This window comes from Pavona decussata, unplaced genomic scaffold, assembly GCF_977016875.1.
Source record: "Pavona decussata unplaced genomic scaffold, jaPavDecu1.1 SCAFFOLD_191, whole genome shotgun sequence".
Lineage (NCBI taxonomy): Eukaryota > Metazoa > Cnidaria > Anthozoa > Scleractinia > Agariciidae > Pavona > Pavona decussata.
The window spans coordinates 874377-890093 of record NW_028145600.1 but is presented as its reverse complement, the minus strand read 5'-3'; the positions used below and the strand labels follow the sequence as shown (position 1 = coordinate 890093).

The window sequence follows — 15717 nt, the reverse complement described above, 5'->3', positions numbered from 1 at the left end:
GTTTCACATTTTGGTCAAAGACGAGCGCGAAACGCGAGCGACTGGTGACGAAGCGCCGTCCTTTGCGTGCAGAGAGAGAGAGAGACGTCTGGGAACGAGGCAGAGGTTGAAGTGCCACATCGTCGCGATCGGCGAAAAAATCGCCAGGTGTGTCCGCATCGCTTGCGATTTTCGCTGGCGATGAAATTTACTGCGATCGGCGTATAAAATCGCTAGGTGCATGTGTCGCCGGCTTAAGGCACTGTTTAAAGGGGAAGTATCACGGAAATTTGCTGTCATTTCAAAACCCAAGAATGTTTGTCTGTCAGCAGAAACAACGAAATAATTGTCAAGTTTATTATAAATTATCACCCCAGTGCAATAAAACTGTCGATTAGTGCCTCTGGCCAGAGACAGAGTAGGCCGGTTTGAATTAAACTTGAAAAATGGTAGGCTAATGTTTTTCAAGTTCTCGCCTTTTTGTTTCCAAAATGCGCTAGAACAGATCATGCATGAGTTATTCCTTTCAAGAATTGAGTATATTTCTTTCCTCTCGTCATTCTAGAATTATTTAGCAGCTGATTGAAGGTGTTATTTCATAATTTTTACCAAAAGATATGAAAAACCATGATACTTCCCCTTTTATAACAAACAGCAACTGAATATGGCTAAATGTTGCTTATCCCTTCAACCAATCAGAGCGAACATTTCCTTTTCAACCCATCAGAAGCGAAACCAAACAATAAACCAAGCCACTGGTGACTTTGCTTACACATGTCTTGCGGCCACGTTTTTTGCCAGCCGCAAGTTCTGATTTATGGCTTTGCGTTATTTAGCCGGAGGTTACTGGTTATCGGAGCATAATGCGCGAGGTTGGAAGAGAGTCTGAAGAGAGAGCATTTGGGTGGGAGCAAATCTTCAAGGGCAACTGTGAGATTTTGAGGACAATCTGTCAACCGAGAGCACTTCTCATCTGATATACCAGCAAGGCGGAAACTGGTTAATTCATTTTATAAGTTTTAAGTTATAGGAAGTCAATGGAAACCCCTCTTTGTTGACTTAATGCAGTGGACATTTTTTTCTGTTGGTTTAGGTACGTGATGAGGTGTGAGAATATACCGTGTAACCTTTATTTAACCTTGTTGCTTCCCCTTTAGGCTGCACTGAAAACTGTTGATGGCTTATCATGGCCTGAACAAACCAAACGGTTCGCCTGTCGTTGGAAATGTATAAGGGGGTTAGTTTCTTAAGAAATTGTGGTGCCGCGTCAGTGGGGAGTGGAAGCGAATGTTTGTTTTTATAACAGAGTTAAATATGGTAATTTGGCCACCGTAGAGAGTTACCATTTCTGAGGGGTGCAGGTTGTTACGCTTTAGTACAGAACCACCCCTACAGATTCTTAGTCAGGTTGAGTTATATATGTTCGCAAATCCTAAAGAGATATTAAAGAATAGGAATGTAATGGGTCGTCTGATCATACTCCTGCTTTCGTATTGGTTGCCTTGTCGCCATTTTGAATTTCTGTTCTTACAACATTTATTAATTGTATGACTGTGCTTTCATTGATTGATTGATTGATTGATTGATTGATTTATTTATTTATTTAATTATTCATTCATTCGTTCGTTCGCTCGTTCGTTCGTTCGTTTGTTCGTTCGTTCGTTTATCGATTTATTTATTCATTTATTTATTTATTTATTCATTCATTCATTCATTCATTCGTTCGTTCGTTTATTTACTTATTTATTTATTCATTTATTTATTTATTTATTCATTTATTTATGAATTTGAAAAGGAAAACGGAATGAATTTTGGTTGTTGTAGTCAAATGACGCTATCAAGACAATGTCTCATTCAGAAAAAAAAATTGGAAAAAAAAAAACGTGGGAGAACGATACTCTTCAAAATACATGCTAATGAAGCCGAGATTGCGTAGGCAAATTTCCGTTTCGGTTCACTACGACGCTTAAGTTACCAGTTTGAAGTTGACGAGTTTCAAAGGCGGACAATTGGCTGGTCACGACCTATTACAAACTTGACGAATCGAAGCAGTATCCAAGATTTCTTAAGTTTGGTCGGGAACAAAATATATTTTTTACAATTATTCACCTTCTTGAGTGATTATGGAGGAATTTTACAACTCGATGATATGGACGATTTGTCTAGGCCTCCTCGTATTCTTCATCTACTGGCGCGGAGTGGCTAGCTTCTCTCTTCTCAAAGACCTTCCAATTCCCGGTCCAGGTCAGTGGCCTTATCTTGGAAATCTCCCCGATGTTATCAAATACGGAGGCATGCACAGTATGCTGTGGGAATACTTCCAGAAGTACGGCCGCGTTTACAAGATGGGCTTCGGCAGGCGGCCCACTATCGTCGTAGCAGATCCAGACATGATCAAACAGATCACCATTAAAGAATTCCCCAAGTTCCATAACAGATGGTTTCCTGAAGTGAATCCACCAATGAGTTCTTTTCTGTTTATCGCCAAGGACAACCAGTGGAAGCGAATCCGCACAACATTATCGCCAACCTTTAGTGCAATGAAGCTGAAAGAGGTCATTCCGATAATGGAAGAGGCTGCCGATATATTGGCTGGAAAACTGATCGATTCCGCAAACACCGGTAAGAATATGCTACTTACATAGTTACTCCATCATCTTTCATTTTTGTTTCCTTTTACGATTGTGGACCCCCAATTACCGCGTTATGTACCTACCGTAAGAAAATGCACTTAATACAGTCCTTTATTATTCCCGCAATAGTTACTTTTTCCTAACGATTCTGACGAAGTAGAAGAGGGTTGTCAATATTGTCCGAAAGACTTAGTTATTGACCTGAACGGATAGACAAGTTTTCTGGACCTAAAAAAAGGTTCAGTCGATACGAATAAGGCATTAAAATAACATTGGTCGGGGATTACCAGCTCATTAGAGAGCCATCGAAATATTCCATTGTGCCAGTCGCTTGCCCGCACGAAGTAGAAGACGTTTAAATCGACCAAAAAAAAATCCATCTTATTAGAGACCTATCGAAGTATTTCAGTGTGTTCACCATCTGCCGTTGTTAAGGCTGTCGTTTCGTTCGAACTACACAAATTGAGAATGTAATTGTCGATTTAAACCTAAGAGCAGTTGGCGACCCAAAAATGCATCTCATTAGAGACACTAGAGATATTTCATTGTTTGCCGTCAATTGCTACTATTCTACCATAACCTGTTGATTCGCACGAATCAAACGAATGGCAAATATTATTGTCGACTGGAAAGAAAGAGTTGTCGCTCCGAAAAAAGCATCTCGCTAAGGAAAGTTAAAAAGTTGTACAGGCAAATTACCGTTTTTATTCGAAAAGGATGTCGATTTGCATGATTAGAACCGGAATGGAGAATATTACTGTGGACCCGAAAGAAAGAGTTCTCGACCCTTAAATTACATCTTATTCATTTGTGAACGTACGTCACAAAACAAATAATCTACGATGACGTCAAAACATAGATATCGAAAAAATATCGTACTGGTATCGGATCGATTTAAAAAACTAGTATCGGTCCAACCCAAGAGAGGATCTCTCTTGTCCAACCTTGCTCCTTCTACAAGGTGTTTGTGTGTGAGGTGTTTGTAGTGAGTTCTAAACCGTTTTCTTGCCTATTCGCCGATTGCTCCCTAATTTCTTTACCGACGAGGATAGACTCCATGGTTGATACTTTTCAATTTTTAGAACGAAATGGCACCGGTGATCAGACAAACACATATTATGCGATTGTTTCAATATACAGAACGAGTAAAAATTCGCCAACTTCGCAATATGTAAATTAAACAACTTATATATTCAGTACAGATGGAAACCCCGCCGTTGTATGGACGTTGTACAACGGCGAAGTGAATGCCTCTGTATATAAAAGAGACTGAAAGATCTCGTTGGAGCGTTCACGATGCTGGTTTTGTGCGCAACAAGTATCATCACCTTGGGGGGTGTTTACAATGTTCGCTGGCCCTCTGAAATAGCGAAAATAGACGTTCTTAGGAAATGCGGGTCTTGCTGACTTGGCAAATTTAGTTGCCGTGGAAAATCGTGGAAATTTGAAGGATATTTATAATCTTGGCTAAATAAGGCCATATTGAGGCGCAAATATTTTTAGGAAGCAAGGGGTGCTTACCATTTACGCAAACAACCCGGATGGGAAATTTTTCGGCATAAATACGAAATGATTTAGCTTGTCTTAACAAAAGATGGACAACATGCAAAATGTATGAACATCAGCTGTAAATCCCAAAAGGAGTAATAAAAATGCATCACTTTGACCAGAAGCCCTTAATTTCAGAAGTACTCCAAATGGCATGATGCGTACCATTTGATTTTCCAACTGGAATTTCCGAGTTTTCCATGTAAATGATAAGCATCCAAGGTGTCAGTTTGGGAAGCAAAAATGTATGTTTGGAAGATTTTTGAGGGAAACAAAACGAAACTTAAGCGAGCAAGAGAGGATGAGGTGAAGAGAGTCACTTCGTTGTCCTAGCTGTCATTTCGCGCAAATCAGTTACTTGCCGGCTCTGAAAACTTCCCCATAAGCATGCAAATGATAAGACCCACTTTGTCTAATAACGTTATGTCAGACTGTCGTCTCATTCCTAACGACTAGGTTATATCTCTTACTTTCACAGAAGCGAGTGTAGACGTTAATCCTCTGTTCAGTTTGTTTGCGCTGGATGTCATCCTATCCGCAGCGTTTGGGATGCAAGCTGATATCCAAATCAAACCAGATTCAGACACAGTACACAAGGCCCAAACTGTGTTCAGCACACCCCTGTGGGTGCGCGCTTTTTCCATGTTTCCCTTCTCCGATTATCTCAGCAAGAAGTTGAACATCAGCCCTCTTAATCACACTGACCATTTCATAAGCTTGGCTCGAGCAATCTATGATGTACGAAAGGCTCAACAGACGCCCAGTCGAAGCGATTTGCTGCAACTGATGCTAGAAGCACAGAAACAGGAAATTCAAGGGAAAACAATGAGCGACGAAGAAGTATCTGCCCAGTCTGTCATCTTCATGGTGGCGGGATTTGAGACGACAGGAAGCACGCTCTCCACCATGGCGTATGTCCTCGCTAAAAACCCTGAAATTCAGGAGAAACTCCTCAACGAAATCGACGAGGCTATAAAAATACGTGGGGACGTGCCTCTATACGACTTTGTCAACACCCTGGATTATCTCGACCAGGTGATCTGCGAGGTTCTTCGGCTGTATACCCCTGGGTTTTTGGTCCACCGGAGATGCAATGAGACGTGTACCATAAATGGTGTTACGATCCCAAGTGGCTTCGACGTGTTCATGCCGCCCTATGTCCTTCACCGTGACCCAGCCTTATGGCCCAATCCAGAGAAGTTTGACCCCGACCGGTTCTCCCCAGAGAACAAGGAAAAGCAAGTGCCTTACTCGTACATGCCGTTTGGTATGGGGCCCCGCCAATGCATCGGGTTTCGGTTCGCCCTGCTAGAGATCAAGATCGCGATGCTCAAAATACTGTCCAAAGTCAAGTTCAGTAGCGCTGCAGATACAGTATCCCAACTGAGGTTTCGGTCCGTGCTTTTGATGCAGCCACGTGACCCTATACTCTTGGAAATAATGGCTCGGTAGGCTCAATGTGGTCCAAGTTTTCCCTGGAGTGGATGAAGAACATTGCATCAGTTTTATAAAGCAGAACTATCGGCCTTTGCCCCCTCGGCAGAAACACTGTTTGTTTGAAAAGTTATCAGACTCATAGACCTTTATATTTAGAAATGGCGGACAGTTTATTATTGTTTTGATATAGTTTCGATACGTTAATTAGTCCTACTATTAGCCCTACTGTAAAATTCTATTGAATTTTGCACATGCTACAAAAGTTTATATGCTGACGTCCAGTCTTACTCCATAGAACAATTGTTAACCGCCATGATACTATGTAATATGTGCGGTATTCAAATACAGAGAACCCCGGTTAATAGAAGAAGAAGAAGAAGAAGAAGAAGAAGAAGAAGAAGAAGAAGAAGAAGAAGAAGAAGAAGAAGAAGAAGAAGAAGAAGAAGAAGAACCTTTATTGATTTATAACGCTCAGGGTAACCCCTTCAGATGCAAAAAGCTGTCTGTTATCAATGGGAGCCCTGAGCACAACAATATACTAAAACTATAATATACATATACATTAAACTAATACTGATAATAATATAGATAGAAAACTATGTACAAATAAAAGATTTAGAAGCAAATAAATACGAAATACCATCAAAATAATACGCATTATTTAATCGGGTTCCATTGTACCGACACTGGTCGAAGTTTCAACGTCGTATGGTTTTGAGGACATGAAGTTTGCGGTGGCCCTTGGCAATTTAGCTTAAATGTAAAGGAACGTGCACCAGTGTAACTATGACTGAATTTAGGTTCATTACGACATTATAATATCGTGAGCTTGAAATATTACTGTACTCGTGATGCGGGGAACATATTTCTATTAAATGCAAAACTAACTGATAAATCCCAGTAAGTATACTTAGAACTTAAAGCAGGTGAGTTCTTTTCGCTTGTCTGTCAGATTGTTTGTCTTTTCCCAAGCAGTTAAGGTGATCACTTCGTGGTACACTGGAAATAAATCCTTTGAAAGCTCGAAAGATACCGTCCTCTGGAAACTGGCGGGTGCGGTTGTGTCGACAACATATAAGAAAATCAAAGGACGCCTTATTTGGGAAAACTCTTACTAGCTATTTTTACTCCTGCTTGGGAAAAACATAATAGAAAGGGCATCAGCTCCCAGAAGAACGCAATGTCGGCTATTCCCATCAACCTGAAAACCTTCCCCGGAAAAACTGTATTGTGTTCATTCTGCTTTCGGACACAAAATGAACAGAATTATTCTGTCCATTCCGAAAACAGAATGGGTTGCAAGACAAAATGAATATCATCTCTTTTGTGTATGTCTGCAAAACTACCCACCCGCAAAAAAATATGCAATAAAGGAACAAGAACCTGCAGGGGCGATATTGAGACAACACCCGCAGGCCTTGTCTGAGAACAAGGTTGGTTGGGCAAACGGAAAAACAGTCATGAAATGTTTATTTGATTTCAATGTTATGCGTTAAGGTTGTAATTAAATAAGACAGACAAGAAAAACAAACCCGGCTTCGGAATTGAAAGAGTCTGGTGGGGATTCCCAGTTCCGCGTTCCAGATTTTCCATTTAGTTACAAGTTCCACGTGATATTCCCTTCAAGGTCCTTCAACATGGCGGACGCCAGCAATGGTCTGCGAGAGTTCACGACAGATTTATCTTTGTACGAGAAAGGGAGACCAGAATACTCGAGCGAATCAGTCGAATATCTCCTTAATTGTATCGGTGTGTTACCATCAGACAGCAAACAACCAACAAAAGTTTTGGAGATCGCGGCGGGAACGGGAAAATTTACTCGAGCGATGGTCAAAGTGCTGGATTCAAAGAAAGCAAATGTCGAAATAATCGCTAGTGATTCGTCAGAGGCAATGTGCGATATGTTTCGACGCGTTGTTCCGGAAATAGAAATGCTTCATTTTCCCGCAGAAAACATCGGTGAGTAAAAATGTAAGCTGCCAGGTTCTGGGGGAATTTTTTTTATTGTGATGTGCCACTCCAACCGGACAGGGGGTCCGTTTCTCGAAAGTCCCGGTAACTTATCGGGCCCGATAGGTATATTTTTAAACGTTTTTTCGCCGATTACACAGTGATTACAGACATGGTACCTGGCCAATGTTTTTTCATAGAATTTCAAGATTTGAAAATTTAGTATTCAAACCTACCACAAATTGACTTCTGTTAAAAACATTAATCACCAATTTCACTTATCGGGCCCGGTAAGTTACCTGGACTTTCGAGAAGCTCGTTTCTCGAAAGTCCCGGTAACTTTACAGGCGTGAAATCAAACATTGAAATCAAAATCTAAAGAATAAAAGCGCGGATCCTAGCTAACAAACCAGGCCATGTTGTTTTGTTAACTGATAGTTTTATCATATTATCTGCAAAACTATTGAAACCTCGATCTTGAATGTAAACAAGGTCTAAACAACAACAGCTTTCCGGACCCGTTAGTTATTGGGACTTTCAAGAAACTGGCCTCAGGGACTTAGTATGTATGAAGGGGTTTAACAGAGATATGCTCCTTGGAGAGCCTATTTCCAAATTCTAGCTAAAAGCCTGCCTGCCCCAACCCCCTCCTTTTCTCCCTCTCAGGAAATCCTGTCTAAACACTAATCCTATTTTAGTGCAAACTGTCTGCTCAGTCCTCTGTTTTACAAGCCAATGCAGCTGTAACCTTTTTCCAGCCAGTAGACAAGCCAACACCACACCCTTCAAGATGTCACCGCAGGAAGGGTGCTCACTTGCAGAATTCATGCAAATGATTTTGTAGACCCACGTGGCAGGCACAAGAAAGGAGGAGGATAGAGGGCAACCAGGTGCACATACTGCACTCTTGTCTTGTTCCCGTCCTCTACCCCCTTTTCTGCTTCTGCCTCCATAAGCAAACCCACAATTCCTGTACTAGACTCCTCTCATAGTTTCTTGTGGGAGGAATACTAAAAATATAGTTATGGGCCAACCCCTCCCCCCTACCTCTTGCAAAAATTTATTCAGTTGTCATACCTATAAAAAGATACATTTAATCTTATGCACATTCCATCAGCTTCTCCATTGGGTAAGCTAACCACAGAGGGCTGTAAACTTAGTCAAAACTGACCAGACTTGACAAATTTATCCAGTGGTGTGTGATTGTATGGATTTCTAGTTTTAATTGCCTCGAAATAAATAACAAAAGTTTCACTAAGTTTTGCTTGAGAAAGGCTAAACAGCATTCTTACTACTAATAAGGCTGAAACATTGTAGCCTGTTGGTTAGTGAATCATTTTTCATTTACTGTGAAAAATGATTACATAAGGTGATGCACTGGCTAAATGATGATTCAACCAGACAAAGTTCAGCTGCATTTTCAACCCCATACTAGACTTAAGACCAAAAATCCCTACCCTATCCCAGACTCACTATTTTCCAGAAACTAGGTCACCGTCACAGTCCAGCCAAAACAACAGCAACTATTTAAAACACATTTTTAAGTGTCAATTCCAGGGAAACCTAGTGTAGACTAAATCCTTCAAGCAATTAATCAGTTTTCTGGAAAATGATACCCCAAAACTCTCTGATTTCAATACCCTATCCCAGACTAAACTGCTTGAAAAGAGTAGTCTTCACAGTGGCACATACCCATCTAGCTTATATATGGGAGTACAGCTGTACCTCCATCCCCCCCCCCCCCCAAGGTTTAAATCTAATTTTAACAAATTTAACCTGTTCCATTCTTACACTTAAATTTTATAACCAGGTGTGAAACATGTTTTATTTAAACGTGTTCACTTGAAAGGTTTTGGTGCTAATGTAAACACAACCTTACAATGAATGATTGCTGAAACATTGGGAATGATCAAGATCATACATTTCCACAGTGAACAAACAAGTTTTTGTCTCAGAAAGTGAGATTCTGTCAGGAAAATGCGTTACATCACAAACTTTGTAAAGGGAAAGTGAATGCTTTGTTTATATCTCCATCTAGAAATAACAAATACGAAACAGTACAAAAGAAACCGAGAGAGAAGCTGTCAGAAAAGTCAATATTTATTAACCCTTTTACCCCTAATATCAAAGATGAAGTTCTCCTATCTTGTCCCCATACTCTTCTTATAAAAGTTCTGGGGAGAAGTTATTGAAATATCAAGAAAACTCACCTTGGGTGATCATATCCTTAATTCTCATAACCTCAGGGGTTGAATAAGCATTCATATTACAAGGAGAAATTTGATGCTTATCACGGTTAGGGCTTAAAGGGTTTTAACTAACCCGCTTGGGTTTTGCTCGGACAAGAAAGCACTCAACAGACTTTCGGCATAAGTCAACACGAATCAGGCCCGGCCAGGGGGGGTAGTGGGATACCAATATACCCTATATTTTCCCCACAAGATACCAATATACCTTAAAATCGTAAAATGTGTCATACTTAATACCTAAAATTATTTTAAAACAGAATACTAAATACCTAAAAATGAATAAGACAGATCTTAGTAGAAGAGAAACTCGTTGTTCACTGCCCTCGTTCGCTTCTTTTGCGGCCGACCAACGTCCGTGGTCATCTAATCTTCGTCACCTTGTTCCTCAAAGTGGTTCTCAGCAAAAGGTTCTTCATCAGCTTCAGTGGACCCATTCAACAAGGCCAGGAGCAGATAATACTCCCCCTCATCTATTTCAATAGTTTCATTGAGTATTTTCTTGAGAAAATAGAGTGTGAATCCTTCTCGCAACATACCCCTGTTGGCTGCGAGAAAGACGCAGTTAAGTCACATTCATTTCTTGATTCAGTGTGACCAGATCCAGCGAGGTTAGTCACTTGTTTGGATACGACATCGAATTCTTTGACTTTGCTGGCCCCTCTATCCACAAGAACAACTTTTCCGTCTGACTTTGAGCAAATCCCATGGGCTTGCTTCAATGATTCACTGCCATTGGACAGCAAACGTTCACAGTGCCCTGTCTGAAAGTTTACTAGGAACAGACCCCCAGCATCAGCGGACGAAGAGACATAGAATTCAACACTGTTTTTGCAAGCTACTCCAAACATACTGTTGACGCCAACACTTACAGAACGAATGATGTCTGCAGTGACACTTAGTCCATCAGTTACCATGGTCATCAACTGGATTTCACCTGTTATTTCAGCAACACAAATTTGATTTTTTTCACAAGAGGGAAATACAATGGCAGTGGGCTTTATCGAAGGCTTCTTACAAATGGACACGACGTGCACTTTGGAGGATTGGGTACCATCTTCCACAGTTGTACTTTTCCTATTTTCATGTATCCAGGTTTTTAGTACTTTCTGTAATTCTGACTTCTTTGATCTATCTTTTTGTTGCAGTAGTTTTCGGTCACTCAAAGCCTTGCGCAGCTGTTTTACACTCATTTTCTCTGGGTTTAGGAAGTACTCTCCAGTGAGATCACAGCAGGCAATCCGTTTCTCTCCAAGCTCATGAAATTAAAAGGAGGCCATCTTTGAAAGCAATGCCCGCGTGGTTGTTTAAGCCGGAAACAACTTCTGTAACGTCTACTGGGTAATGTAAGCGTGCCGAGAAGATCTTTCCCTTGTCCTTGTCTGAGATAAGAATTGTTCCCCAAAATGCTGGGCATACTGACACTGGACTTCTTAACACTCCCTCCTTGTTAGCTTCATAAATACGGTAAACTTCTGGAATTAAAGTCTGCACTATGAGTTTTGCATTTGCTAGGCCCTGCTGAACTTCTGGTGAACAGATTTCTATCACAGTGTCAACGTCCATTCGGTCTCTCTTACGACAAGCAGCCAGCGATAAGTGAGGCATAAGCAAATGTTTCAAGTTTGGATCTACCCGTGCAGTTCGAAGTAGAACAAGATTTATGCGGTTGCCATCTACAAAACGATATCAGTTAGCAAATGATGCCCTGTCACTTTTGGCAACATGAACAGCGTCAGGAGAGGCTGTCAACATTTCTGTTGTAGCCGCCCTGTTTGGTTGTTCATTGTCTCTTTGATTTTGTGACAAAGTTTGTTGTGAATTTTTATTCTTTGATTGGGTACGAGATTGCAATTTTTAAAAATTGTTTTTTTTTTTTTTGTGAGGGGGGAGGGGGGGGGGGAGAAGGGGGCTGTCGCGTCGAGCATCTCGCACGTAAGAACCATAATAAAACTGAAGAATGAATTATAAATTTTTGTATCATATACCGAATACCTAAAATTCAGGAAAAACTAAATACTTAATACCCGAATTTTGACCAAAGAATACCATATACCTGAAATAAAAAGCCCCAAGATACCGTATACCCAAAACCCCTGGCTGGGCCTGACGAATCTATATTAACGAACAAGAAACGGTAACTTTTTTTTTAGTTGGCTCGGGTTTCTTCGCTCATTTTGGGCGAATATTTCCTCGTTCCCAGACCTAATCACGTTTATCGAGCCAGCCGAGCTATTCTGGGAGCGTGTTCCTGATCAGCTCAATACGACTAGGGCGGAAACTGCGATATTGAATAACCCCTGAGAATCTGGTAGCAGAATTGATTGTAATAGGAGAGTGGGGTTGAGACAATAACTGATAACAGTAGTACAATGAAATGTTATTGCCCTCGACATATTTCCCTCGAGCTAGTCCACCACACAAGCCTCTTAAAAATGACAACATAACACTAAATGGACAGTCCATGAACATAGTTTCATTCAATTTAGATAGTTTACGACAATCAGACGGTTATATCAATCAACTCTACAAAACTTCTTCCTCTGACATTTGACCGCGAACTCAAAGATCTTGTCTTTTTTTACAAATGTCGGAAAGGTTTTACTGATCTTAATGTTTACGATTTTGTTTCTCCTGTTTCTCACGGCCGAACCAGACTAAGTAATACTTTTAACCTTAAAACTCCTGTATGTAAAACTAGCACGTTTCAGGCCTCTTTAATACTTTAATCGTATTGTTAAGCTCTGGAACTATATCTGTATCACCCCCTACCAGTTTTTCAACTACTGCTTCCTTCCGCAACTTTGTTACTGAGCACATGTTTCACCTTTTGCAAAATCACTTTGACATATTCTATCCCTGTGCCTGGTCAATCGTACGATCCTGCTCCTGCCATCTCTAGTTTTTTTAGCGTCTTTTGGTTGTTCGTGTTTTAATTATTATTTGTATCATGGGAGGTGCCTCGCATGGGTCCTCGCGTCCCGTTCGCACCTGCCCTTTTGACCTTATCACTTTAAATCACTTTGCACATATTTTTCATTTCTTTCTGGCTGTTTAATTTATTGTATTTAACATGTGTGATGGTCAATAAAGCTGTTAAAAAAAAAAAACAACTAACATCATAATCGTAGCCAACAAGAAAGAAAGAAAAAAAACCCATAACTATTCGATAAAATCATTCCTCTATGTGACTTTCAAGTTTGAAATAATGTATCACGTCTCGCTTTTCTTTTGAACCTTATGCATAAGTCATTTGTCCGATTACTAAGAAGACGCACTGCCATTTAATCCATTTTTCGAGTTGCCTTGACAAGATCGAGCCATCAGTAGACCATAAATACTATTTTTCGTACATGATCTCTGTCTTTCCGTGGACAATGCAGGGAAGTGCACAATACAGATTTCCAACAGGTTTAACATCCGATGTCATGACGTGTAAGGCCCCGCCAACACGTTGTAACTTTGTTGAATTAACTAATGTTGTGTAACAATATTAAAACGCTTAGCCGGGGCTAAAGTCACACTGGAACCATGCGAAATGAAGTATTTGCAATAGGCTATTTCCGAGTTGCTGTGAATCTCATTATGAAAGCAAGGCTAAGTGCAAAACTTTCCATATGAAAATTAATTTTATCTGCATATGAATGAAAACTAATTTCCATAACAAAAACTTTGCATTAAACCTCGCTTTCATAATGAGGCTCAAAACAACTCGGAAATGGTCTATTGAATGTTTCTCACGAGACAACAAATATTTCGTTTGCATTACAAAACCTTACCAACTGAAAGTGTGTCAGTATTGACCTGCCGCTCGGGGATATGAGTTACATTCCCACTGAGCATCGCAAAATGGTGGGAGTTGCGGGGGGGGGGGGGGGGGGAGTTAAAAAAATCTTAAGGGTGTAGACTGGGGCAAAGTGGCACGGTTAAAAAAGCTTTCTTGTTTTACTTTTCCAGCCCTTCCAGATGAGAGTGTCCAAGTAATCATCTGCGCCCAATCATTTCACTGGTTTTCCAGTGAAAAGTCAGTGGCAGAGATATGTCGCGTCCTTAAACCTGGAGGAACGTATGGAATGATCTGGAACCATAGAGACTGGTCCGTACCATGGGTGAGAGCCATGCAAGATATAGTCGATCCATTTGTCAGACAGAAAGACATGCCTCCTGATCCCAGAAAACTCCTTTGGAAAGAAAGTTTAGACAACTCTGGGAAATTTACTTCGGTGGAAAGAAACACCGAGTTTAGAACATATCTGGAGGGCGGCATGGATAAAATTGTGTCCGTCATCATGTGTATCAGTGCGATTAGTCAGAGCGGTGAGAAGGAAAAGGTAGCGGTGGAAGCTGGGATCAGACACATCCTGACAAATCACCCTGATTTACAAGGGACGGAAGTCTACAAGTTGCCATACATCACTGATATTTGTTGGTGTTCAAAGAAATAAGCAGCTGAGAAACAGCTGCAATTTTATGATAATCAATAGAAATTTCCTTGATCCAGACGTTTTAAGTCGCTTTTAACTGAATTTCACGTGAAAGATAACACCTTGTAAGACTAATCAGTAGATGGTGAACATGTATAAGACGTGGTAAATGAAAATAAGAAATGAACATTGACCCTCGGCTCAGACAGACAAGACTGGAAATGTTGTGCCTTGTTTATAATTAGCAGGTGTTCTTGCAGACATTAATTTTGGTAAATTGTTCAGATTTTTCTCATTCATCTTGGGTTTTCCATCTGCGACAGTCAATAGGGACACAAGACATATTACGGGTACATGTATTACAGGTGACTTCAATGACGTGACCATTTTTCCTCAAGTCAAACGGTACTTTTCTCAATAGACCTACACCCTTCAACACCTCTATTTTCACTGGACCCTGATAACCAGCATTGGTTTTTAGGGTTGGGATCATTGTTCTTTCATTCATTTGTCCTTTCGACCAACCATTCCAGACGTTTGGTTTGGACGATACCTAACGACAAACTGATATAATTTTCCAGCTCTGATTAAATGTGAGTTCAATAAAGATGATGATGATGATGACGATGATTGGGCTCTGTCCAGACTTGGCACGTACGTTCCTTTATCTTTCCAACAAAGCTGGACAGGGTTTTAGTGTTCGTGTAAATCTAGAAATTTACAGAACAAAGGTCCCTTGAGTTTGCATTCTTCAGGGTAACATTGGTTCATTTCGGTGGATAACTGCACGGAGGGCATCAGTCGCCTCCGAAATTCGGCGTTAGTTGTAGAAATCTAAAGTCTTCTTCGACAAAATGCCAGCTCAAAATTTCGTAATACTGTAAAACCAATCCCTCTTGTTTTCCGGAAGGGCAACAATGTCGCTAAAAATGCGAAATAAGGTCAGCTAGCACTTTGTAAAACCAACAAGATCGTAAATTTGGGGAATAACATCCCGTTCGCTAAAACGTCCTGCAACTTACATTTTCAGCTATAAAGCATCTGAACAGATCAATCTGTACTCTCTTACACAGATATGCCCTTAAAACACTACAAAACGTCTTGAACGCAGGAAACGTTTTAAGCATTTTGATTAAATGATCTCGTTGGGTGCCTCTGATTCTTGTACTGGTATGAGACTTTGTTAAAGGGAACCCCCACTCTGACAACAAACTTTGACGTCAAATTGTTAGAAATTTCTAAATTGTAAATTTTAGTTTGAAAACTAGAAATAACATTTCAAGTATGCCAAAAGTTCGATACAATTATCGTCTATTTTCGCCTTTAATTTTCCTGCGCGCTGCCATTTTGGATTTCGTACGGTTTGCCGCTACTGTCAGTGAGCGGAAGCTCTTTTTTGTGAAACAATTGACAACCGTATTACGTCATGAGATCCAATATGGCGGCGCCCGGGAAATTTAAAAGCGAAAATGAGCGATATTCAAATCCTGTTTTGTCCGA

General features: G+C 40.5%; 2 protein-coding genes across 3 annotated transcripts; both read left to right on the top strand.

Moving 5' to 3' along the window:
- The first annotated feature begins 1905 nt into the window (after window positions 1-1905).
- LOC146462162 (cytochrome P450 3A41-like) lies at window positions 1906-6789 on the top strand. 2 transcript variants are annotated; one of them, XM_085086009.1, is made up of 3 exons: window positions 1906-2601; window positions 4639-5619; window positions 5674-6789. In XM_085086009.1, exons 1-2 carry the CDS (start codon window positions 2103-2105, stop codon window positions 5610-5612), a joined length of 1473 nt encoding a protein of 490 aa, XP_084942135.1. In that variant the 5' UTR covers window positions 1906-2102; the 3' UTR covers window positions 5613-5619; window positions 5674-6789. The 2 variants fall into 2 exon arrangements, with proteins under 2 accessions (XP_084942135.1, XP_084942134.1); XM_085086008.1 differs by having other exon boundaries at window positions 1907-2601; window positions 4639-6787.
- A 416-nt stretch (window positions 6790-7205) lies between these two features.
- LOC146462161 (uncharacterized) lies at window positions 7206-14838 on the top strand. Its single transcript, XM_085086050.1, has 2 exons — window positions 7206-7556; window positions 13751-14838. Exons 1-2 carry the CDS (start codon window positions 7235-7237, stop codon window positions 14236-14238), a joined length of 810 nt encoding a protein of 269 aa, XP_084942176.1. The 5' UTR covers window positions 7206-7234; the 3' UTR covers window positions 14239-14838.
- The last annotated feature ends 879 nt before the right edge of the window (window positions 14839-15717 follow it).

Bases quoted from the DNA above. Each gene is read 5' to 3' on its own strand.
- LOC146462162 (XM_085086009.1), top strand. From the start codon at position 2,103: ATGGAGGAATTTTACAACTCGATGATATGGACGATTTGTCTAGGCCTC. The intron at 2,602-4,638 runs GTAAGAATATGC...TTACTTTCACAG, and splicing joins GATCGATTCCGCAAACACCG to AAGCGAGTGTAGACGTTAAT.
- LOC146462161 (XM_085086050.1), top strand. From the start codon at position 7,235: ATGGCGGACGCCAGCAATGGTCTGCGAGAGTTCACGACAGATTTATCT. The intron at 7,557-13,750 runs GTGAGTAAAAAT...TTACTTTTCCAG, and splicing joins TTTTCCCGCAGAAAACATCG to CCCTTCCAGATGAGAGTGTC.